The sequence below is a fragment of the Sinohyriopsis cumingii genome, chromosome 7 (assembly GCF_028554795.1).
Source record: "Sinohyriopsis cumingii isolate HCF-2022 chromosome 7, ASM2855479v2, whole genome shotgun sequence".
NCBI classification, from domain to species: Eukaryota; Metazoa; Mollusca; class Bivalvia; order Unionida; family Unionidae; genus Sinohyriopsis; species Sinohyriopsis cumingii.
Genome location: NC_142967.1, coordinates 100,751,735 through 100,776,928, shown reverse-complemented (window position 1 = coordinate 100,776,928; position 25,194 = coordinate 100,751,735). Strand labels below are relative to the sequence as shown.

Genomic DNA, 25,194 nt, shown 5'->3' with positions numbered 1-25,194 from the left:
TTTCTCTGCAATCATAAATGGTAATTCTTTAATTATTTAATCTCTTATTTCATTATTTGATACTTCACTTAAGAATTTAAGCAAAGTTAATCGCTCTTTATATTGTACACTTAGCAAAACAATACTTTCATCATTGGACATATCTAAATTGTACCGCTGCATATTTTCTAAGCTGTTTAAAATGGAAGCCTTCCCAATTTTAACATATCAAAACTTAAGTTTTAAAAATTATACAAAACAGTAAAACAACCATAAAATCCACCCTCACTGTACATGATTATGGTTATATTCTGATTAATTTTTGTAAAACAAAATGGCAATATGGTATTTTCAATCTCCTTTGCAAGCATAAACCTTCTTTGCAGAACTTTTATGTACGATAATTTGAAAGATTTTCCAACAAATTAAAATTTCTATGTGTGAAAAAATATACATTTAAATAATTATTATTTTATAGCTTTATTGTGTAAAAAAATTAAAAGGTAAAAAAAAATATACATTAAATATAGTATCTAGACAAATGACAGTAACTCTTGCCCATTACTTCTCTTTGCCACCAACATCATAGCACATGTTTTATTTTGTTTTTAATCATTTTTAATCATTCCATATCTCCTGAATGCAGTAAATGCAAGACGTACAAAGCAAGGCATGACATACATGAGATCTACTTGTGTTCAAAACACAGGCTGTTCTGCAAAAATGAACAAAATGCAGAGAAAAGAGGGGAAAAGCTGACAAGACCAGTACAGATGTAATTATTATTACAATATCATTTCTGGGGTTCAATGCCCTCCCTACTCCTAAATCAGATGGATGAATCTTTGACCACTATGACAGATTTTGGGGAGACGATTGCAGATATGTTGCAGTCAAAGTTATCTGTCTGTTTTTCATCTGATTTGAGGGTATCCGATGATCAAGCTGTTTGTGATAAGGTTTAACCACAAGCTACCCACCTTTGTCTCACCAGTCCTGGACTCAGATTAGACTGTGGATGTGCTGTCAATCAGTTGCAATGGGTTGTGGACCTTTGCTTTCCCCCACCAGAGGTCTTCTTACCAAAAGTAATAAGTAAAATACAGGGTCATAATTGCAATTTAATTCTCATAGTTTTTTCATATGGGTCAAGTCCTAAGTACATGATCTAATCCAGCTAAGCATAAGGCCTATCCAGGAAGATTATAGCAAAATAGAATTTTCTCAAACAACTAAGGTCACAGGTGTTTCGTTGCTGACTGGAATATCTCCTTCATTCTTCTCTCTTGTCAGGAAAGCCTTGAGAGAAAAAGAATTCAGACCTTCAGTTGCAGAGAGAATTCCATGTGCAAGAAGGCCTTTCACTTTGAAGGCTTATGAGGGATGTGGCATGTTGCTAGGGACTCATCCCTTTTAGTGCATTGAGTCTTCAGCTAGTTTTTCTTGCCTAGTTACCATCAAAGGCTATTACTCCATGATATTTAACACTTTCAGGCACCATGGCAGTGGAGATACTATCAGACCTCTAGCCAATTTTATTTGAATAGACCAAAATTCCTCAGCCTGTTTCCAAAATAGAATCTGCCCTGGGTCCTAACATGTCTCAGTGCAGAAAAGTTATAGCCATTAGCCAGGGCCTTGCTTCAGCTGTTATAATACAAAACCTATTTTCTGAAAGCTTTAGCTTTGTCTTGCAGGGTGAGTGAGTTAGTTACATCTCCTATTGGTCAACCAGAACTACCACTAAGTTCAGATTAGCTGGTTAAGTGAACCTCATGATACAATCAGGCATCATGGTCAATAAACATTACTGTCAGTGGGCAGTCAGAGAGTTGTCATTTGCTCTCTCTCATCTATAGATAAATCAAGAGCAGCAGCCATGCAAGATCCTATCTGCATCCATAAGCACTACTTGAAGTGCACAGAAACAAGTCATGGGAAACCACAAAACCCCATTTCTGCCAAAGAAGGCAGGAAAGCAGGATATCACCCCTCAAGCCACATCTTTGTAGTTTACGGGTGTTATATAGTTTGACCTACTCTGATGTTTCAGTGGTCATCTTAGAAATCATATAATTATTCCTTTTAGATGGAAAGCCATGATCAACTTTGGGTTTTAATGAGCAAGGCCACTATGGCAGCCATTTTGAAAATCTTGTTTTTGCTACAGATCTCCTAAACATAAAGTCTTATTGTCATGGAATTTCACCATAAGACTAATTATGGTAGTGACTGCAACTATGACTGCCACAATGGACATTTTGAAACTAATTCTCCCAAACAGAGTGTCATATCAACATTGGGCTTTCATTACAAGTCTTCTAATTGTGTTTGGATTGTCTTAAACAGAAATGGTGCCAGTCTTAATCCAATATGGCTGCTACAGTGGTTAATTTGAAGATTTTTTTTTTATTGCACAAGCATATCAGAGATAATTTTAACACACACAGTAGTGTAGAGTATCCATATTTTGGAGGGATTCTTGTTGGATAATGTGCTGCTTGTCAGTGTCCATACATTCTATGTTATTCATCCATATAGTCTATGTTATTCATCCATACAGTCTGTGTTATTCATCCATACAGTCAATGTTATTCATCCATACAGTCTATGTTAGTCATCCATACAGTCTATGTTAGTCATCCATTCATTCTGTGTTAGTCATCCATACAGTCTGTTAGTTATCCATACAGTCTATGTTATTCATCCATACAGTCTATGTTATTCATCCATACAGTCTATGTTAGTCATCCATTCATTCTGTGTTAGTCATCCATACAGTCTGTTAGTTATCCATACAGTCTATGTTATTCATCCATACAGTCTGTGTTATTCATCCAAACAGTTGATGTTATTCATCCATACATTCTATGTTAGTTATCCATACAGTCTGTTAGTTATCCATACAGTCTGTCATCCATACAGTCTATGTTATTCATCCGTACAGTCTATGTTATTCATCCATACAGTCTATGTTAGTCATTTATACAGTCTGTTAGTCATCCATACAGTCTGTTAGTCATCCATACAGTCTATGTTAGTCATCCATACATCTCAATATCTGTCTTCCTTTTGCCTTTCTGTTTCAGAAAGTTAATTTAGGACAATCATGCCTCACCTCCAGAGAGCTTAAATGCATAATGAGATTACATGATTAGATTTTAAATGCATTTAAAACAATTTTTCTCATTAATATTTTTTTAATTTTTGGACTTTTCTGTTTTGAGGGTGGGTGGAAGATGAGAATGGGAAAGTGAAAGTTTTGTTAGCATGGTTACACAGAATCCATTTAAGTCTCATAGGAATGTTTCTGTTCATATGCAGATGACCAAATTTGATTTTTAGAACCATTTTGACTTCTTGGTCCAGTGGACTTTCATATCTTCATTGTTAGCATACATGTTTCTTATATTGATAATCATTAAATCATATATGTTTAGCTATCTGTATTACTTGTTCCTTAATTAGTAAAAGATATGTTTGTATTTTTTTAAGATAAATGGAATGTCAAACAGATATTGGGGATGGGGAAGAGAAGACGATGAACTCCATGTACGACTGAAAAAAGCAGGATTGACAGTAAGAATCATTTTTACTGATTATATCCTCATCAATATTTCTTTAAATGCTAGTTAAACATGGCATTTCTCCAGCATAAGAAAGTTATATGACAGCTGTACATAAACTTTAGTTTTTTGTAAACGCAACCATTAACCAGGAGCCTGCTTTCATGGAAGCTTTACATAGTGATCACCTTGGCCTTCATGTCCATGTAGGTTTTTTCGCTAGTTTCATTCTACCTTCAGTGTGTGTCAGAGAGCCCATAATTTTTAATTTTACCCTCAGTTCTGACACCAAGATGTTTTATTACTTGGTTAGACTCCCAGTTCTGACATTAAAGAGATTTTTGACTCATAATTATTCACCCCTTGGATGAAACACTGCATGCCCTTCTGTACCTCCTTAAATCATTCACAACTTGATTAAGGTTAGTTTTTACAGTATTTTTTATAGTCAGTTCAAGTTAAAGTGTTTTACTTTCTAAGTAAAATGAAAGGCTGGTGGAACACAAAGGGATTATCTTGCTTATTTTGTGATTTTCATTGTTATTGTGACCCCCATGACTCCTTTGCTTTCACAGACGTACATCACCATAGAATGAAACTTATCCTTGTAGGTTTCCATCATACATTTATGTCTGTGGATCACATTTGAGATTGTTGTGCTTAAGAAATCAGATTTTTTTGCAGCTTTTAGAACATTAGATGTAACTAGTATGTGTATAATAAATCAGACATCATCTGGCCTTTTTCCTGACCCACCCCTAGAAGAGAGAAAAACTTTTTTCCTTTTTAAATAATATAACAGTGCTCATAGAAACATTCTTTTAGACACAGGCTCAGGGCTGGTGACTTAAATAAACTCACAAGTCCTGACTGAAATTCCACAAGACACCAGACTCCAGTTTTTACATGTCCAACATTTCCCCATTTTTAAATATTGGCACATGTTAGAGTAGCTAAAATTTGAATATAAATTCATTAGGGTTAAAAGGGTTTAAAGGTAATGCAAGTGTCATTAGTGCTCATCACTACATTCACTAGGGACTAGAAGGTATTGGTGTTCAAACTTCTTTGCTGGATTCTCTGAGTGAATGATGGTCAGAACCGAGTTGACATAATTCGATGTGTTGTTTGCATTATGAGCAAACAGTTAATAGCCTCACCCCCATCGTTTTTAAAATATAGTTTTGCTTGCAATCTTCACAGTGTACAACTCTTGCAACCAACAGTTTTGAAATTTATTTTTGTTCAGCTTTGCTAGTAGCTAATTGCTTCCTAAATCGGCTTCAAAAATGAATTACACTTGAACAATATTCTGACAACTGAAATGATCATGCTTTGCATTCTATATATGCAGTAAAATCTGACTTTGAAGAAACATTGCATTGTTCACAAACTTGTAAAATCCATGATGCATATAGCTTAAAAATTCTCATACAGTGCAATGATTTGTAATAACTTTTGTTCTTGTACATGCATCTAGCATCTCTTTGATTTACCTATAATAGTTGTTCTACTTCCTGGTCCTACCAATGCAAATTTGCACAATGGGCTCACCCACTTCAGCCTTCAAACACATCTCACTAGCTATTGTCAGCCAGTTAAATAATATGTGGTTTATACATGACCTATTTTCCTTTACTTGCCAAGGGATAGTTTACATCTGCTCCAATAATGATTGTTTGCTGTTTATACATGCTACATGTAACAAGCATATACTGAAACTGGTTTAGTTTTTCTATTTATGAAGATTACTGAAAATGGTGTTTTCTTGAGACACAGGGATTTTGGGAGTACAAAATCATATTTTTAGCATTACATGGCCATGCTTCAGTTTTGATTAAAATCAGTTCTCAGTTTGACATAGGACAGTGGTGATCTGATTCAGATTGCACCATGTAATGGCAGGTATGCCAACATCTTGAAAATCCATTTACACATTTCATCAGCAAGATTAAAGTTTCCTCATGCAAATTAGATTTTTTTGGACAGGCTGATGGGCACCTCACTTAGAATACAAGATGGGTCCGATCTGAAATTTGAGGGGCCCATGGCATTGGGCTATCAGATTTTTTGAGCACTCTATAACCTCATCTATAACATAATTCATTTCTGCCTGTTGCTCTGTCACCTCTGTCTAAAAGCTATCTGTATGTTGAAGCTAGGAAGAATAAGTCCCTTTTGAATGCAACACAGTGCACATGAACCTGTTGATAGTGTCACCTCTTTTTTAGTGAATGTCTGGCATTCCAGCATGAGTCTTTTGTAGACAGATTTGTACAGTCTTTGTTGTAACCACCCAAACATGAAACCACTTCTTTAATAATAATTACATTAATTGATGTTTTTGCCAAATAATCAATTATATGATGAAATAAGACGACCTCTCAGATAGATAATGTCCTCCAAGTTAGAGACCATTTTAATTTAACTCCATGTATACAATGGCCTGTCACAAGAATGGCATTCTTTAAAATATAATGTGATATGTTGCTAAGTTATTTATTTACCATATATACTGACTTAGAAGACAAAAATTAAACTCTAAACTGGAATGACTTAGATCTGCTATTGCATAATACATTGTCATATCTTGGTCTACTCAGTTTATTAGGTACAGTCAGCACAACAAACAACATACACTTTGATTTGCTGACATATGATGTGACAACAGATTGCATTCGATGTTGTTTGGACTTGACTGATAAGTAAGTATATACACTATGTTGATATCAGATTTCTTCGTTTAGCCAAAATTTACATTTTTATGGGGAACATAAGATCTTGGATTAGGGAAGATGGTCCTTTTGTCTTAGCATGTTTTTTGTTGTTTTGAGGACTTTACCTTGTTTGGTTTTTATAATTAGCAAGATCCTTGGAAATTATTGTTCTATGAGTGCCAGTGAATTATTTGTAACAAGTTTGTTTATTAAGTGCTCTTTCATGCAGTGAACATTGCTGATACATACCTTTATCGAATTTTCAGGTATTACGGCCAAAAAATATTACTACAGGCAAGCAAACATTCAAACATGTTCATAATACAAGAAATAAGCCAAGGGACAATAAGAGATACTTTGAACAGAGTTCAGTAAGTACTTACAACTCTTTTATATGATATAATTGTATAGATATGTTTGTCACATATGTAACCAGCTTGTTGTCATTGCAATTAAAGAAGAGACTGAGTTAAGCAGAAAACATTTGCAAGTTAAATTTTCTTGTTAAAATGGCTAAGAATTCATACTCACAGTACATCCTGCATATTTATTCCTATGAATCGCTTTGCAAATGGACAAGGCAGTCATATCAGTTTGCAATCAGAGCCTAAAAGAAAGAATTTTTATATGCAAAAATGTGATTAATGACATGCCAGGTTGTAACACATGTTGAAATATACCAATGTGTGGGGAGGGATAAGAGATATGATCAAATTACATGTTGAAATATACCAATGTGTGGGGAGGGATAAGAGATATGGTCAAATTACATGTTGAAATATACCAGTGTGTGGGGAGGGATAAGAGATATGATCAAATTACATGTTGAAATATAGCAATGTGTGGGGAGGGATAAGAGATATGATCAAATTACATGTTGAAATATAGCAATGTGTGGGGAGGGATAAGAGATATGATCAAATTACATGTTGAAATATACCAGTGTGTGGGGAGGGATAAGAGATATGATCAAATTACATGTTGAAATATACCAATGTGTGGGGAGGGATAAGAGATATGATCAAATTACATGTTGAAATATAGCAATGTGTGGGGAGGGATAAGAGATATGATCAAATTACATGTTGAAATATACCAGTGTGTGGGGAGGGATAAGAGATATGATCAAATTACATGTAGTTTGCATTTCCAGGCTCTGTTTATTCAGCTTAATATACAGTAAAAGACACAAACATTAAGTAAATGTTGATAAGCAGATAGCATACAGCTCATCCATTGACCACTGAAGTTGTTCTTATGACCTTTACACCTGTGCTAAATTTTGACACAGTTATATGCCATAGTCACTACAGCTGGGTACAATGAAAAAATGTATGTGATATACTACAGTATTTCTGAACAGCAATATGTGCCATGGTAAACTGCAATTATGTTAGGGACATACAATTCATTTCTCTGGGGCAGGGGCCTGAGATTTTTTAAATGTTGAAAAAAATATCTTGCTCTGATTTCAAGCCAATTAAGTCTATGTTTTATCCATTATTGTAAGATAAATGAAAAGAAAATATCTCAGTTTGAAAGAAAATCATTGACAATAGAGGGCTTGTTGATCCAAATTGGAAGTATTGACACACTGAAGCCTGTAGTTTACTAACTATGCTATTACTGTAATAGAAGGGGAAACTTGGAATGGGATGTCAAAACCTGGTGAAGGCATTTATTAGAGAGGGCCAGTAACACTTTGATTCAACAAATGAGAAAATATTCAAATGAAATAGAGAAATTGCTTAAAATTCAAACAGAAAGCAACTGCTCTCCTGAAAATCATAGGATGATTCTTCGTTTTACAAAGGAATACATTTATTTAACAAATTTCATTATGCTAACAGACAACTTTAAAAATGATATTTTTTCCTCTTTTTTCAGTTTGAAAGTGTTTCGTCTAAATATCTTTTATAACATCTCTTTTTGGCCATCATGATGGCATATTTGAGACATTTGTCATGCATACACCTTTTTTAAAAACATTATTAATTTTTGGAATTAATTTTCCATGATAAATGAAAAGATGCTTAAAATATCATTAAATTGGCAGCAAGCCTACTTGAGAATTTCCGCACATTTTTTACTTTCGGAAACTACTGAAGTACCAGTACAGTGAAAATATATACTTTGGTATGTACCACCATAAAAAAAATACCAGTGTAGACCAGTATACTGATAATACTGCACACCTATATAGTCATTATAGTCTGGATATAAAAAGAAAATGGAATTATTTATAGTCACCATTTGAATTCATGAAAGTCTATGATCTTGTATTGCTTAGAATAGCACACAGTATTGTTTATTTAACATGGTTTTCTTTTTGAGTTAAAGGCCAGTCTGAGTCATGTTCCTGTAAAATTAAAGGCGCATTTTTTTGTATCCATTTATCAGTTATAGATGGACTTGTGACCTTTGTTTAACAGTGGCCATGTTTGTTGACTGTTAAACTTTTGTCTCTTGTTAGTAGAGATTAACTCAAATAAGTCTTTTTTCTTCATTTGGGAGAGAAGGTGGGAGTTGTCATTGCTGCAGGCAATTGTTAAGCTGTCTCTGCATCATTTTCTTTGCTGTTATGGAGTCTCTTCTGGTTGAAACTGCTATTCTGTACAATTTGGCAAGGAGTTGAGATTTCTTGCTGGCAATTCTAGAACAGTCTAGACTTTTGGCAGTTTCCTATTGGGATATTTCCCATCTTAACTTAAGTCTCAAAAGATTTTTTCTCTTTCACCTGCATATGCTGACTACAGGGAAACTATATTGCAACATGAGGGTCAGTGTCTACAGAGTTCGATAGCATAATTTAACATATCATGCAATACTGAAAGGAATTAGTTGACAGAAGAAAATGTTGCATGTATGCAATCTAGGTAGTGTGAGATGAGTAATGGAGGTGGGTGCAAAACCATAAACTTTAATAATAATAATAATAATGAGGACTTTGTATAGCGCCTAATCTTTAGAAGCTCTAAGTGTTTTACATTAGACAACACCTATAAGATAAAAAACATAATGATATGATTACAAAAACAAACACAATGAAGTTAGAAAACATTAAAAAAACATGCTGAGAATATTTAACTCTTTACCTTCTGCAAGTACTTGCTGCCCTGCCTACTAAGCCTTATAAGCAGCCTACCTTCTAGCAGCTGTTTGTAGGCTGAAGCCCCCAGAGCATCATAATGGCTGCCTGGGTGAGAGCTATTTGAGTTAGTGCACATGCTGTCTACATTTTCTATATCAATCTTGTCCCATGCAAACTATGTAATTTAATGAAAAATGAAATTTTAAACACTTACCAATGTTTTGTGCCACTTATTTCCACTAAAAAGTACATATAATCCACAGGATTCAAGGTTTATATTTACATATTTATAATAAAAAATAGACCTCAAGATATCTGTTTGTGTATATAATGTATATTTGACTTCTTTTCACTACACTATTTTTCACAACAATGTGTCCACTATTTTACTGCGGATTTGGCAATTTCCTGTTATATTGCCTGAAGCAGTCTCTGTCTACACACAATTTAACTTTGCAAATTTCACAGCCAATAAAGACTTCATGTCTGCTGCCATTCTGCAAACAAAGTTTGCACTTAGCTCGTTTGTCAAATTTGACTGGCCAGTGGCATTTACCTTCGCTGTCTATAGCTGATACTGCTGTCCATTTCCTTGATCCTCTGTAACCTGCAATAAGCTGCTGTCCAAGATTTTTTCGGAAGTTCAGCTGATGCCGATTTTTGGTCCTTCCTCTCCGGGTGATAATCAGATGGTTTGGGGATTCTTTCAATGTGAGGAAGACATTACAAAGGGCTATATCAAATAAAAACCTGAACAGATACTTCCACCATTTCTTTGCTTTTCTGCATGTACCATATTGCATTCTGATCTGTTCAGCCAAGTCAACACCCATTTTCTTCTTGGAGTACAATGTGGCCACACCAGGTGCTGTTATCTGCTGGTGAACACCATCTCTCTGCCATCGCTGAACTACAGTTTCTTCTCCAGGGCTGATGTTGTTATAAAGAAAATGGACAAATTTTCGGTCTTTCCATGAAGTTATTGTCAATGTTCCCTTCTGCATTGTTCTGAACTGGCCTCTAGAATGGCTTCTGGGATTTTTTTATCGCTTCAGGAATATCTCTTCTATTTGCACATATGGTTCCACAGCAGTATATTTTGTCAGTTAGCAAAGATTCGAAAAGGGCCGGACTTGAAAAATAATTATCCATGTAAGCATGGTGGTTCTTGCCAACAAGTCTTCTTGTCAAGTTTGTCGCAACTCGGGATCCTAGGCCATGTTCAGTGCCTCGACCTTCACGTCCACAATATATCTGAAACTTGTGAAGATAGCCATTTGCTGATTTGGCCCTCTCCCATACTTTTATACCAGATTTGGTAGGCTTTGCTGGCATGTACTGTCTAAAAGATAATCTGCCTTTAAACACTTTCATACCCTCATTAACAGCTTGATCCTTGGGTGGGTTATAATTTTCAAGGCACCTTGTAAGGACAGTTTTTAGAACTGGTCTAATATGAAACAACTTGTCATGCCCAGGTTGTCTCTGTGGAGGCTTGTTAGCCACGTCGTTAACATGAAAATATTTTGACACCTTTTCAAATCGTTCTCTTGTCATTACATCTGGAATACCTGGTACTCCATAAAAGTTACCTGTGTTCCAAGTGATCTTGTATTCAGGAATTTGCATAATACTAAAACGACATGTTTTCCAAGAAATGCCTTCATTTCTGCTACCAAAGTAGGTGACCACTTGGGATCAGGCTTCTCTTCAATTTGTTTTCCAGTGTACCTGTTTGTTTTATCTACTGGTAACTGGAATATTTCTTCTGGAAAAAAACGTAAAAAGAAATCTATTTCCCTTGCATTTTTTCTAAAGTAATAGTTGTCCCTGAAACTTCTGTAATTTCGTCCACTTTTACCGGTCTCAATTGTTCCGACCAGATTTAATTGTCGTGCGTTTCATCCTCGGATTCAGATAAATCTGAAATGTCAGCTGTTGAAACCGGACTTATACTAATGTCCGATCCTTCATCTTGAATCTGATTAAAATCAATGTCATTTGCAATATCATCACTTTCAAATCTGTCAAAACTAGCATCAGAATCGTCGTCGGAATACATGAATGTTGCCATTCTGTTTTACATTCACTATTGACCTCGTTTTCAGTAGAATTTCCCACTTATATGCTGTAAAACTACTAATGGAATACGTTCATCATTTTATATAAAGACTAATTTCATTTGCTAAATATTTTAAAAATGAATGGATGATTGTAATTTCATCCAATACAAAGCTTTAACATAAAACATATGTATGCGTATCTGGGGTTTCCCAACCCTTGGCCGGAAACGCATGTATGAGTCAGCCGGGACAGAGAGAGTATTATTAGCAGCTTGTCTATGTGTCTCTGGGGTTACAAGGCTATTTTTATGGTCGCATATATGCGTTAGCAGAAGGTAAAGAGTTAAGGTAGGAAACATTATTAGGTCATTAAGTTTGTTCTTGCAGCCAAAATAAGTGAGTTTTGAGAGCCCTCTTGAATGTGATCACTGTGTCTTTGTGTCTGAGTTCAGTGGGCAATTCATTCCACGTTGTTGGGCCCTGGTATGCAAAAGAAAGCTGTCCATATGACTTTGTTTCCATAGTGGGAATAATGAGTGTACGATTGTCAGAAGAGGAGTGTAAGTAACTTGCTGGTGTGTACACATGGGTGACGTCGGATAGGTATGTTGGACTAGAGTCCAGCAGTGAAATGTAGCACAGAGAACAAATTTTGTGTTTGATTCTGGATTGAATGGATAGCCAGTGTAGGGTATAGAGCAGCGGATAAGTGTGCTCTGATCATGGTACTCTAAGTATGATCTGAGCAGCTGTGTTTTGAACTTTTTTAAGTTTCTGGAGCAGATATTGAGATGAACCAGACAGAATTGAATTACAATAGTCCAGTCTTCAAAGTACTAATGAACACACAAGTGTTTTATTGGCATCAACTGAAAGATATTTGCGAATTGAGCTGATGCGTCTCAGCTCAAGATATGCAGCCTTGCATATGTTCATGACATGTTGGTGCAATGTGAGAGTACTGTTCAGAGTAACACCTAGGTTTTGTACTGATTGTGTGAATTTAATGTTGGTGTTGCTGATATTTATTGTTTGAGGTAAAGGATGTGAATGAGAAAGTCTTTGTGTTGTGATCAGAATGGCCTCAGTTTTATCATTGTTCGTCTGCAGCTTGTTACATATCATCCATGATTTCACGTCAGAAATAAACCTCTCTACACCTTGGATGGTAGCATCAACTTCAGTTGGGTGGCTGGATTTGTATGATGTTCATCCATTGGTGTCAATGAGGACCATTTAATGTCATCGATTCACTGGGGGTGGGTCTGGAGATGGCTGATCAGTTCGATCTGGGCCCGGAAAAGTCTGTTGCAATGGGGACATGGATGTGCAGGTTGCTGGCCGGGAGTTGCAGAACTGATGTTCCTGGATTTGCGCAGATCACGTTTTTCAGCTGCGTCCACCAGTCTTTTCTGCTCAAAGGCTTCCGCACAAGTGTTGACTGTGCCAAGCAGATCGGTTAGCAGCTACACTCTCCCAGGTATCAGGATCAATGCCTAGGTTCTTCAGCGAAGCCTTGAGGGTGTCCTTGTATCTCTTTTTTTTGACCACGGTGAGATCTTTTGCCATGTTGTAGCTCTCCATAAAAGACCTTCTTAGGTAGGCGTTCTACTGGCATGCGGACAACATGTCCAGCCCATCGGAGTTGTGCCTTGCACAGCATGGTGTGGATGCTTGTCATGCCGGCCATAGTGAGCACCTCTGTGTGTGGTAGCTTGTCCTGCCATCTGATTTTCAGCAGTTTCCTCAGGGAGCTCATATGGAAGTGGTTCAGTTTTTTAACATGGCAGCTATACACAGTCCATGTCTCACAAGCATAGAGGAGGGTGGGGAGAACAACTGCTGCGTAGACTTTGAGTTTGGTGGCAAGCTTGATGCCTCTCCTGTCCCAGACATTTGAGCGGAGTCTACCAAATGCTATGCTGGCTTTGGCAATCCTAGTGTTGACCTCATCGTCTATGTGGACTGCTTGTGAGAGGGTGCTGCCGAGGTATGTGAACCTGTCTAAATTTTTGAGCTTATGGCCATTGACAGTGATGGATGGTTCCATGTAATCTTTTCCAGGAGCTGGCTGATGCAGAGCCTCGGTCTTGCTGAGATGCTGAGTCCGAAGTTGGAGCACGCTGTGGAAAAAAGGTCCATGCTCTGTTGCATGCCTGCCTCCGTGCTGGAGTTGAGGGCACAGTCATCTGCAAACAGCAGGTCGCGAATGTTCTCAACTTGGACTTTGCTTTTGGCTTGGAGCTTCCTCAGGTTGAACAACTTCCCATCCAGATGGTATCTGAGACCTACACCAACATCGCTGTCCTTTAAAGGATCCATCAACATTGCGGAGAACATGAGGCTGAAGAGAGTGGGGGCTAAGACACATCCTTGTTTCACACCATTTGTAACTGCAAAGGGTTTGGAATAGTTACCCTGGTCTTGGACTCTGGCAAGCATGCTATCATGAAACTGTCTCACCATTTCAATGAAGACTTCTGGACATCCAAATTTGGCCATGATCTTCCAAAGGTCTTCCCGGCTGACAGTGTCGAATGCCTTAGTCAGGTCCACAGAGGTGGTGTATAGCTGGACATTTTGTTCAAGACATTTTTCTTGCAACTGCCTGGCAGCAAAGATCATGTCGATGGTGCCTCTCTCCTTTCTGAAGCCACACTGGCTTTCTGGCAGTAGGCCATGATCAAGGTGTTCTGTGAGTCTGTTCAGCAGTACCCTGGCGAGGACCTTGCCAGCGATGCAGAGTAGAGAGATTCCTCTATGGTTGTCACAGGATTGCCTTTGCGTTTGTAAAGGTGGACGATGGATGCATCTTTGAATTCCTGGGGTATGCGTTTCATCTTCCACATGTCACAGAACATCTCTGTTAGTCTTCCCACTAACTTAGGCCCACCAGACTTGTAGATCTCAGCTGGGATGGAGGCTGCTCCTGGAGCTTTTCCACTAGATAGGAGCTCAATGGCCTTATGAGTTTCCAGCACTGTTGGAGGGTCAGCCAAACCTATCGTTGATCTCCACCTGTGGCAGACGGTTGATTGCTTCATTGTTGATGGAAGAGGGTCTGTTGAGGATACCGTCAAAGTGTTCTGCCCAGCGATCCAGTATCTTCTTCTCAGTTATGAGAGTGCTGCCATTGGAGCTCAAGTGTGGGGCTGTGCCTGCTGTTACTGGGCTATAAACATCACGAAGAGCACTATAGAAATTCTTCATGTCGTGTATGTCGGCAAAGGACTGGATATCATCAGCCTTTCAGCTCAGCCATGTGACCTGCATCTCGCGTAGTTTTTTCTGCACAGCTTGGTGGACTCTGCTGAAGGCATCTTTCTTTGCAGTGGACTTGGGGTCGATGTTGTATGCATGATGGAGATGATGCTTCTCCTCTAGCAGGGACTGTATTTCTTCACAGTTCTCGTCAAACCAGTCTTGGTGCTTTCGCGCAGTGACGCCAAGTGCTTCAGATGCAGTGGAGTACAACAGATGTTTGAAGGCCTTCCAGCATTTCACTACGTCGTTGGTATCAGAGTCTGTGCTTTCTAGCTGGCTTGTCAAAGCTTCAGACAGAGCTTGCTCATTGTTGCAGACTTTCAGCCTGGAGACGTTGAGTCGTTTAGGGACTTTAATTCCCTGTGGGTATCTGGGAGGTTTAATTTTTAGATTCATCTTGGAGATCAGTAGCCTGTGGTCTGTCCAGCAGTCAGCACCACACATGGCCTTGGTCACATGGACATCCTGCCTGTCATTCCTATGAACTAAGATGTAGTCGATCTGATGCCAATTCTTAGACTGTGGGTGCATCCAAGTTGTTTTATTGCAGTTAGGCAGATGGAAGATGGTGTTTGTGAACAGGAGATCAAATGTTGTGCACATTCTCAAGAGTAGATGTTCATTACTGTTGCAGTTGCCAATTCCATGTCTACCAATAACTCTCTTCCACGAGATGTGGTCCGCACCAGCTCTGGCGTTAAAATCACCAAGAATGATCAGCTTGTCTTACTTTGGTACCGAAGCAATCAGAGTTTCCAGATCCTGGTAGAACTTGTCTTTGGCTTCCTCCAAGTAGGTCATAGTTGGTGGATAAGCACTAAGGAGTGTGGCTTGCTTTTTTCCATGTAAGGGTAGCTTCAGCATTATAAGCAGGTCATTAATTCCCTTTGGTAAGATGGAGAGCTTATTCACCAAACTCGACTTGACAGCGAATCCAGCTCCAGACTCCTGACGTTCATGGGTGCCATGTCCACTCCAGAAAAAGGTGTAACCATCTCCAACTTAAGTCAGTTGGCCCTCATCAGCCAAGCGAGTTTCACTTAGGGCTGCTATCTCTATCTTGTAGTGAGCAAGTTCTCTTGCAATCGGGGCAGTTCTTCTCTTTGGTCTGTCAGCCTCCAGAAAAAGGTGTAACCACCTCCAGCCACGGTAAGCTGGTTGGGGTAGATGAAGCAGGCTTTTTTTAGGGCACCTTTTCGAGCCCCATCCTCAGGCTATGGAGGTAAGCAGCGCTATCCTGAAGAGGTCTGCTTAGTCGCTCAGATGGCTGCCGAAATCCACTTCTACTTCAGATCAGTGGAAGACGACCATATGGCCTGAGCCGCCTGTGTGCAGGCCCGCTACTACGGCTGCCAGTGCATCCACACCTGCCGCGTCGCAGCTCACCCATCGCCGCAGGACTTGGGTATGGGTGATGACATAAATGACTTGCGCATGAGTTGGATTAAAGTGAGGAAGAGTTGTGCTGCGTCAGCCTCACTCTCTTGTTCAGGCTCCACTTTGTCCAGTTGCAAGATGTAGTTAAGATGGCTGGAATGGAGACTGGATGCAGTGGATGACCAAGGCGTTCTATGTGTCTTGCCTTGCTCTTAGTGTTCCACATCGCTTTGCTGGGTCCGCCTTTCTGCCCGTTGACCAGCTGGTGGTTCCTCTGCACAGTCCGCCAGTTCCAGTCTTCACATGCAATGGGTGACAATCCCTGACTCACCAGTTGATATAGGCACCCTCATGGATTAGTCTTACCTGCATAGTACTTAAGATACTTCTGGTCTGCTTAATAACATAGAAGCACAACATACTGTGACCATGGCCATACAGTAATAGCAGCTATAAACTTACAACAGGTTGAATGAGATGCAGTGCCCTCTATCTCCACCTTAAAGACCATCATGGGCTCGCAGCCATGTTCTTCTATTCTCGTTAGTGTTCAGGTTCTCAGAATTCACAACAAGACACAATCCCTCACAGTCTCAGCTACAGTGGAGGGATTTGCAAGACAACCAAGAAGATGTTGCAGGGATGCTGCTAGAGTCCATGCAACTGAGAAGCAGTCCTACTGAATTGCAACTGTCCAAAACCAGTTCTTACAAATTGAGTGGAAGAGTCAAAGGGAGGTTGATAATTTTCACCAGCATTCTGCAAGAATCTCAAATGACATACTTACATGTCTACCCTACCCTCCTTATCACCAATCCCAGTATGGAGGAAGCTCCAATTTTTCGTTACTGAATGGTGACGATTTACCATGCTGACATGAGTACATGATAGTAGTTTGTTTGGAACTATGTATCACATTCACTGCATCTACTAAGCCTTTGGTTAGAGTTCTTTCAACCACAATGCAGATCTTATGACTTTGTTATCATCCTAAGTGCATTCAGTCAGCACTGTTACACACTTGGGTTCATGATAAAATTACAAAAATGGGTTCAAATACCATCGATTGCAGAGACTACACACTCAATGTGGACTTACAAAAAGGCATAATTTCATGTCCCTGCTCAAACGGCTTCCAGAAGTTATGTGATTTGCCTGCAACAAGCTACAAAGCAGCAGACAAGCTATATTTTGTGGCAGGATGTGATTTCACGTCTTACCCTCTCTTCAGTCTCATTCTCCTTGTCAACAAGGACATATCTGACTTCATACCCATTCAAGATTCAGTCTACTAGGTCTGGTATCAATATTCAGGTAAAAAGAATATGTTTCCCCCAAGAATGAGAATTGAATTCATGCAATGATATGTTCCATGCCAATATGGAACAGTCCACCTGTAGAGACTTCCTTCTCTGGTCAAGTTTTGCTCAATGCAGCATCAGGCATCATAGTCCTTGGTCACTTTATTGGGATTCCATAACAATGATTATTTGGTCCAACTTTTGACCTTTCGATCAACTCTCACAGTTTGCAACAATAGGAGGTTGTATCTCGAGGGCAGGGAGAACCACTTTTGACTCGCATTGATGACACCTCTGCAAGCACATCCTCCAATAATTATGATCACTATAGCCATGATTGCTTTGGATGTGAACACATCGGATAGGGAAAGCAAGACTCCTACCGTTTTGGAATGCCATAGGGGTGTGGCCCCTCAAAAGATCATTATTTACATATCAATTTCCTCGAAATGGAAGCTGTTTTGAAAGCCTTTCATTGGTGGCTGGAGAACCTACATGAGTTCTCATTATGCCCAATAACTTCACTGTGGTGACTTATCTCAAACAGAAAAGTGGAAACAAGTACTCAGACCTTTGTGTTCTTGCTGGGGTTTTACTAAAGTGGTGTCATCAAGGACAATCCAGGTTTACGTTTGACATGTCTTATGCTGGCTAATGTATGAGTGAAACTGTTCTCTGATTGTAATTATCCATGCTGTGAGTTGGAGATCTGAGTATACCTTTACAGTTTTATGGAAATCTTTCCTCCAAAAAGACTAATTTTGATCTGTAGGAACCTTTAGCCATCGTACAAAAGTTACTTTTCCAGGTTGTTTGACAGCTTCACAAAGATGCAGCTTCATGACTTCCACCCAAGGGAAAAAGTTTCCCCTTCCAAACTGCTTCCCAACACATGTAGTCTGTTTCCATTTGGGTTATCTAGAAGCTGTCTCACGTACCTAAGGAGACCTCTGAGATAAGGGTCATGTATCTCCCTCTATACCTCTTACCTATTGTCCCAAGGTATTAATCATATTTTGAAGAAGAAAACCAATTTTGTTTCTAGTAAAATATGTTTCTTTGATAATACTTACCCATCATAATACACATACACCCCCCCCCCCCAGCCTCCCTGCAGTTACATCCATTTCAAGAGCATGCCTTTCTCCCCAGTAGTAATTCATAATTTCATGGGATTTGGTGCCAGTCTCAGTATCAAGAAGAGATCATGCTATCTAACTGCCACCTAGGTAGGCAGATAACTTTTACCTAAAAACTTTTAGCTTTAATTTTGGGGTGGATTTGCAAGGTAGTAGTTCTCCTAAGGTATATTATGATTGGGTATATCAGTGTGATACGAAGATGATTCTTGCCTTATAGATACATAAAGCAGTACCTGATAACTCCAACAACCATTCACTGTGGAAGTAATTTAGGTGATTGGAATTTACTTAATTAGGTAGGTCATATAACTCTTTATCAGTTTGATTGAAACCACTCCTGTGGCATAAGTGGTCAGAGTGCCTGCCTCAAATGCAGGAGGGTTTGAACCTTGGCAGAGTCATACCAAAGACTTATAAAAATGGTACTAGCAGTTGCCTCTCTAGTCATTCAGCATTAAGGTTAGGACTGACTGGCCTGTTGTCAGGATAATGTGACTGGATGGGACATGATGCTCCATGTCTGTGGCATGATGCCCCAGTGCTAGATATCACTATAAACTGCCACATTACAGACATCATAGCGATATGACTGATTTTGTTTTAAAGCTATGTTAAAAATACACATACACACACACAGATACACACAAACTGAATGGTGCATGTGTATTTACTAGTTAACTGTGCAAGCTTTTGTGAGTTACTGTTTGTAATGGAGTGAATACCAGATATGTACAGTGCATTGGATGCGAACACCAAGAAGAATTATTAGTTGTTCTGTTTGTGGTTCAGTGCAAATTAGATTAAAAATTAAAAATTATTAGGGTATTATTAAGAGCTAGTGTCTTTAAAAAATGACAATCCAGTGATTCAAATTGACGTATTTGCAATGCACATTCACAAGTAGAAACTTCTAACATTAGTATTCATTTAAGGAAAGACAATCTTATTTCTTTCAGAATACTAAAACATGTAGCCAGATTAACAAATGCAGCACTTATTTACAGTGACTACAACACTTTTTAGTGATGTAGAAATCATTCAAGAGAAATTGGTGAAGAGGTTGTACCAGTTTGGTAACCATGCCAAGAGCATGTTATATCCAAATTCGTCTTATAGTGAAACATGTTTTTGTGGGTTTTTCATGAATGTTTTGCATATTAGTGGCAGAGAATGCTAATAATTTAGGTTGTTTCTCATCTTTAGAGACTCTGGGATAGTTGTCAGCTGTATGGTGAATGATGCATGCATTTCATTTCTTTAATACACCAACAATTATGAAAGTAGCATTTAATTGCTGTGAACACTAAAACTGATTAGCTTAGCATGTTGAATATGTACTGCAATTATTCAGTCCCTGAATTCTTATGGATTAATCATATATAGCTTCTTTATCAAAAAGGGCCATCAAACCAAAGTGTGTTACTTGCATGTCAGGAGCATATGTTGGCACTTAACAAATTAGTAGGAAATGCACAGAATGAGTTAGCATATACAAGAATGTATATATGTATATATGTAGTTGAGAAAAAAAATTCTGATGTGACAGGAAAGACAGCAGTTTTTTAAATAGCATACAAATGTACTGATTGGTAGAGGAAAAATAAATATTCTGATGTCACCGAAAATGCAGAGCAATTTCCAAGTTAACAATACAAATGGCCAACATGCATGAATGAAGATATATTTTGCTTTGTCAATCCTGGAAAGTGTGTGTTCAACAACACTTGTGAAATCTTTGGAATCACAATCCTTTATAAATTTATTCGTTGCGAAAAAAAATCATATTTGATACCAGTGAGTACAGTAAGCTTGAATATGGCTGAGTGTAAAATGAAAATAAATAATACAGTGGCAAGTTAAAGTGACTCACAGTGTGTACATTTCATCCCATTCCCTCCACCAGCAAGCCTTTGTTCCTCACAGTTTCATGCAAGGTATTTCTGGCTTTGATGAAAACAAAAAAAATGATGTAATGAAAGCTGAAATGTTGTGGACAATGCAAACATTTGTGACCAATAACTGTTATAAATTGAACTAAAACAACAAAAAAACACAAAACTGTCAAGCTTTTGTTTCCTGATAGCTACATTATTAACCTAATTTTATGTGTAAGGAAAAGACTTCTTATTTATGAATTATGCAGTGTCAAAAACGTGGAGAAACACATTGAATAGGACCCTAAAATGGGTGATACGGCCCATGCTGGCACATTTCATGATGGCAGATGTGGGTTTATGCATTTTGCAGTTAAACCTGACTTTTAATTGAGTGGAGCATCTGGTAAGGTTTAATAATAAAGAATGAAAGGATCACACATGGAACCCTTAATGCAGATTTTCTAGGCTATGCAAATAAGTAGCATGCAATATGATCCCCAGCAGTTTCTTGTTTGTGCATTTTACATACAGTATTCCTCTTTATAACATTGGTTTTCGGAGCCATAAAAATTACCAATGTTATAAGTGTTGGAGCATTAAATTGAGGAATGATTTCACAATGCTTTGTCTAAACAGTGCATTGAAATACTAAAATGAGTGTTTAATGATGTCAAATCACAGTACAAGTATAATTGGTTTGCTTGAGGTAAGGAGCAAAATATAGTGAAATAGCAATGGTAGAACAAAAAGTGGCCAGTTTAATGGGATCTATGACTATACCTGGATTATAAAAAGGGGCAGCATTATATATGGGAAATTTATAGTGATGGACCATAATATTCTGGGGTTTATAGTGAGGGGACCATTGTATTGTGAGATTTATAGTAAGGGACAGTTATATTTGTGAACCATTATACTGAGGGTATTTATGGTAAGGGACTATTGTACTGGGTATTTATAGTACAGCACCATTATATTGGAGTATTTATTGTGAGGGACCATTATATTGGGGAATTCATAGTGAGGTACAATTATATTGGAGGATTTATAACAAGGATGGACCATTGTACTTGGGGATGTAAAGTGAGGAACATTTATAATGGAGGATTTATAGTAAGGGACCATTGTACTGGGGGATTTATAGTGAGGGCCATTTTACAGGGAGGGATTTCTAGTGAGGGATGTATTTACTGTGTATTTGTCCATAAATATCATTTGTGACTGTCATTCTTGCTTTTGATGACAATACGATATAGGTGTAACTTTTCTTGCAGGGATGGTATCATTGTAATCATTAATACAACTGTATATGGGTTTATTGTAAAAGCTATTGAAATTCATTTATAATTTTTTGTACATCATAATGTAGTAGTTTGCAGGCAATGCACGGAGTTACATGAATGTGGTGCCTTTGCTTGAGTTCTATTCATTAAGCTGAATGTTTTGTTCCAATTCTGCAATAATACTTGGAGATGGCTTTGGGTTAATTTGATGCCATATTAGCTGAAAAAACAATTTGAGATAAAAGAAAACAATATATTGGTCAGAAAGAAACTCCCAGGTCCCCCTCAGCCCCAAAGATTCAATGGTTAGTCCCTAATAGGTTCCACAAGTGTGGCCCTGATCATAACTCAGAAAGTAATGAGACTTATACAGATTTACTGTGCATGGAAAACTTAAATTATGGGGGTAGATAAACAAATCAGTTTCAAGAGTTTCTGTTCACACACATAACTGAAGGGAAATACATGTTTGTGTTTGTGTTGTTTTCTTATGGCACATTCAACATATTATTGACTATATCATGCCAAGAAAATGCAACCCAAGTGCTGTGCCCAAGGATACATTGAGGCAGCTGACCACATATGCAACTGTTGACTCATGGAATACATTTTGAATCAGGTGCAAAAGATGGGGATTGAGCTAATCAAATCTTTTATTTTTTGTTTTAAATGGTTAATTCTTAATCAATGTTGATAATTCCTTCTGTTAGACAGTCTGATTATTGATTCCATCTAGCACAAGGAGTTAATTATAAATGTACAGAAATTATGGAACTTGGGCAATGACTATTTAAAAACTGGAAATCATTTGTCAGAGTAATTTGTCAATTAAGAATGGGATACAACTCAGTTAATAATGAGAGCAAGTGAAAGAGCTTCATTTGATTACTTCCCGTTATCAAGTATCTAGATGAAACTGAAATGTCAGAGTCAACTATTTAATTGATTTGTCATATTTTAGTCAAACAGAGACAGTTCTGGCATTTTCATAAAAATAAGCCTCTGAAGTAAGTAATTTTTATATGTATTTACATTTTGTTTTATTTCTAGAAAACCAGTCGGATGGATAGGGAGACAGGCCTAAAAACAGCCAAGTATGACATGATCAGTGCCAATACTCTAGTTATTGATGGTGCTCCAGCTGAATTTATTAATGTCAAACTGTACTGTGATATACAAAAGACTCCATGGTGTCTCAAGCCACAGGATCACCACCTGGTCAATAAATCCATCATGGTGGTGCCCAAACCTCTGCCGCAAGGCAAAGAACCACCAAAGAAGAAGGACTAAAATTACTCTTTTTGTAAGCTTACAAATTTAATCAGTCAGCAGTTCAGGTGTATGTTGATGGGTTCAAAGTTTTTTCTTAACCAGTATGCATTTTTGTGTCTGGCACATTGTCTTTTCAGAAATTACAAAAGTATGAAAAAAACAATGTTTTATTCTTAACCATCTGTTAATATTGCATTATCTTGCATCAAAATTTGGATAAGTTTATAAATTATATTTGGATCTTTCATGTTTTTCAGCAATCTGTTACAAAACAGGATCACTTCTGCAGTGTAAGATTCCAGGTAATGACAACCTTGCAACACTTAACAGCTGTCTGCTAATGGCCATACCATGTTTAATGTTTAGCGTACTTGACTGCAAAGATGAGCCTTATTAAAACTGTTTTGTATGACCTTCATACTTCATGTGTTCTTCATCTGTACTTGTAGAACTTATATAGGCGTTCTTGGGATGCTGACTAGTTTCTTCATTATTGGCAGTCCTGCAAAAGAGTCCTTGTTTGCCATTGCTAATCTTTGGTCCTTGCATTGATACACTCTATGTTCCTCATTCTTGTCTTTAAGTCACTACCCAGGTCCATTGTTTATTCTTTAAAAGACAGCCACATCACATGGAAATCCAGACATTTCCTGCTTGTCTTTCAGTTTTTTCTGCAATTCATCAGTGATTATTTCTGCTGTGTCAGCTGCGATCTTTGTCTGCAGGGAATGTAGTTACCTTCTTCTGAAGGCTTGTATTGTGTGCATATGGCAAGATGTTTCGTTGATTGATTATCCGACACTTCATCAGTTATATAATAATAGGTTGGACTGTTCTGAACATTTGTGATAAGTATCTTCAACTTTGGCACTTAGAAGTGTCAGCAACTCCTGGTCACTATCCCAGCTGGTATAGTTGGAATGTTTTAAAGTCTGAAATGTAAAACTTTCAGGGCATCATTAACTGCCTTTTCCTGGCTTTGTGTTACTAATATCAGTCATCCATGTCATTTTGTTCCATTGAGAATGCATAGTTATAATGTACACTGACCTGTATTGGGTAATTTTATCATAGTGAAGTTGGCTGTATCATCTCTCTGATAAGTTTTTCCTTCCATTGGCTCCATGTGACAGTTTCTTACAGATAGAACAGTGTATGATTTCTTAAAGATGCAACAGTGTAAGATTTCTTACAGATGGAACAGTGTAGGATTTCTTACAGATGGAATAATGTAGGATTTCTTACAGATGGAACAGTGTAGGATTTCTTACAGATTCAACAGTGTAGGATTTCTTACAGATGGAACAGTGTAGGATTTCTTACAGATGGAATAGTGTATGACATCTACTTGTAACCCGTCTTTAATCTTCCTCAGTCCATTATAATAGCCAAGGAAATTTAGACTTCCAAGCCTTGTTTATGCCAACATTGTGGCTGTCTATATTCCACTGTCCCTTGCCAATATTATCTGAGTCTCCTTCTGTACTCTCAGTGGCTATAGCATTTGGCTATGTTACAGTCTCTCAGTGGCTATAGCATTTGGTTCTGTTACAGTCTCTCAGTGGCTATAGCATTTGGTTCTGTTACAGTCTCTCAGTGGCTATAGCATTTGGTTATGTGACAGTCTCTCAGTGGCTATAGCATTTGGTTCTGTTACAGTCTCAGTGGCTGTAGCATTTAGCTATGTTACAGTCTCTCAGTGGCTATAGCATTTGGATATGTTACAGTCTCTCAGTGGCTATAGCATTTGGTTCTGTTACAGTCTCTCAGTGGCTATAGCATTTTGGTGCTGTTACAATCTCCTCCATTCTGGTTTCCTAACTAGGTTCATTTTGAGAGAATCAAAAACAAATATGTCTGTAAGGTTATTTTGCTCTTCCTGCTCCAGTAGTTATTATTATCATCGGAAGTTTCATATATACAATGTTGTAGTAGTTGTTAATAATAATAATTTTAGTAACATATGACTTTATAGTCTGCCTAATGCAATATATATGATAATTGAAAAATGAATATCATAAAACGTCCAACTTCAAAACTCAGTGTGTGCAGTGAAATATAATTTTGTCCCTCCACATAATGTAAATAATGAAATATCTCTTCCACATTACGTACAGTCTGTTGTCGTTTGATACCATGTCATTTCAGTCAGATTTAATTTAGAATATTTTTCAAAAAAGAAAAGAGTTAGTTTAATGTAAAAACATAATTTTCATACTTGTCAGATATTTTTGTTTTATTATAAAAGCAACTGGTTTATAT

General features: G+C 37.8%; 1 protein-coding gene across 2 annotated transcripts in view; it reads left to right on the top strand.

Annotated features, from left to right (window-relative positions):
• The window catches only part of LOC149795825 (beta-1,4-galactosyltransferase 7-like), a 43,392-nt gene that overhangs the window by 8,664 nt on the left and 9,534 nt on the right, over window positions 1-25,194 (top strand). The window contains exons 4-6 of one of the 2 annotated variants that reach the window (XM_089965725.1): window positions 3,475-3,558; window positions 6,529-6,633; window positions 22,711-22,963. In XM_089965725.1, coding sequence (XP_089821851.1) covers window positions 3,475-3,558; window positions 6,529-6,633; window positions 22,711-22,950 — 429 coding nt within the window. In that variant the 3' untranslated portion in view covers window positions 22,951-22,963. Of the gene's footprint in view, window positions 1-3,474; window positions 3,559-6,528; window positions 6,634-22,710; window positions 25,192-25,194 lie in introns of those variants that run through there. The other variant, XM_089965724.1, reaches the window with a different exon arrangement.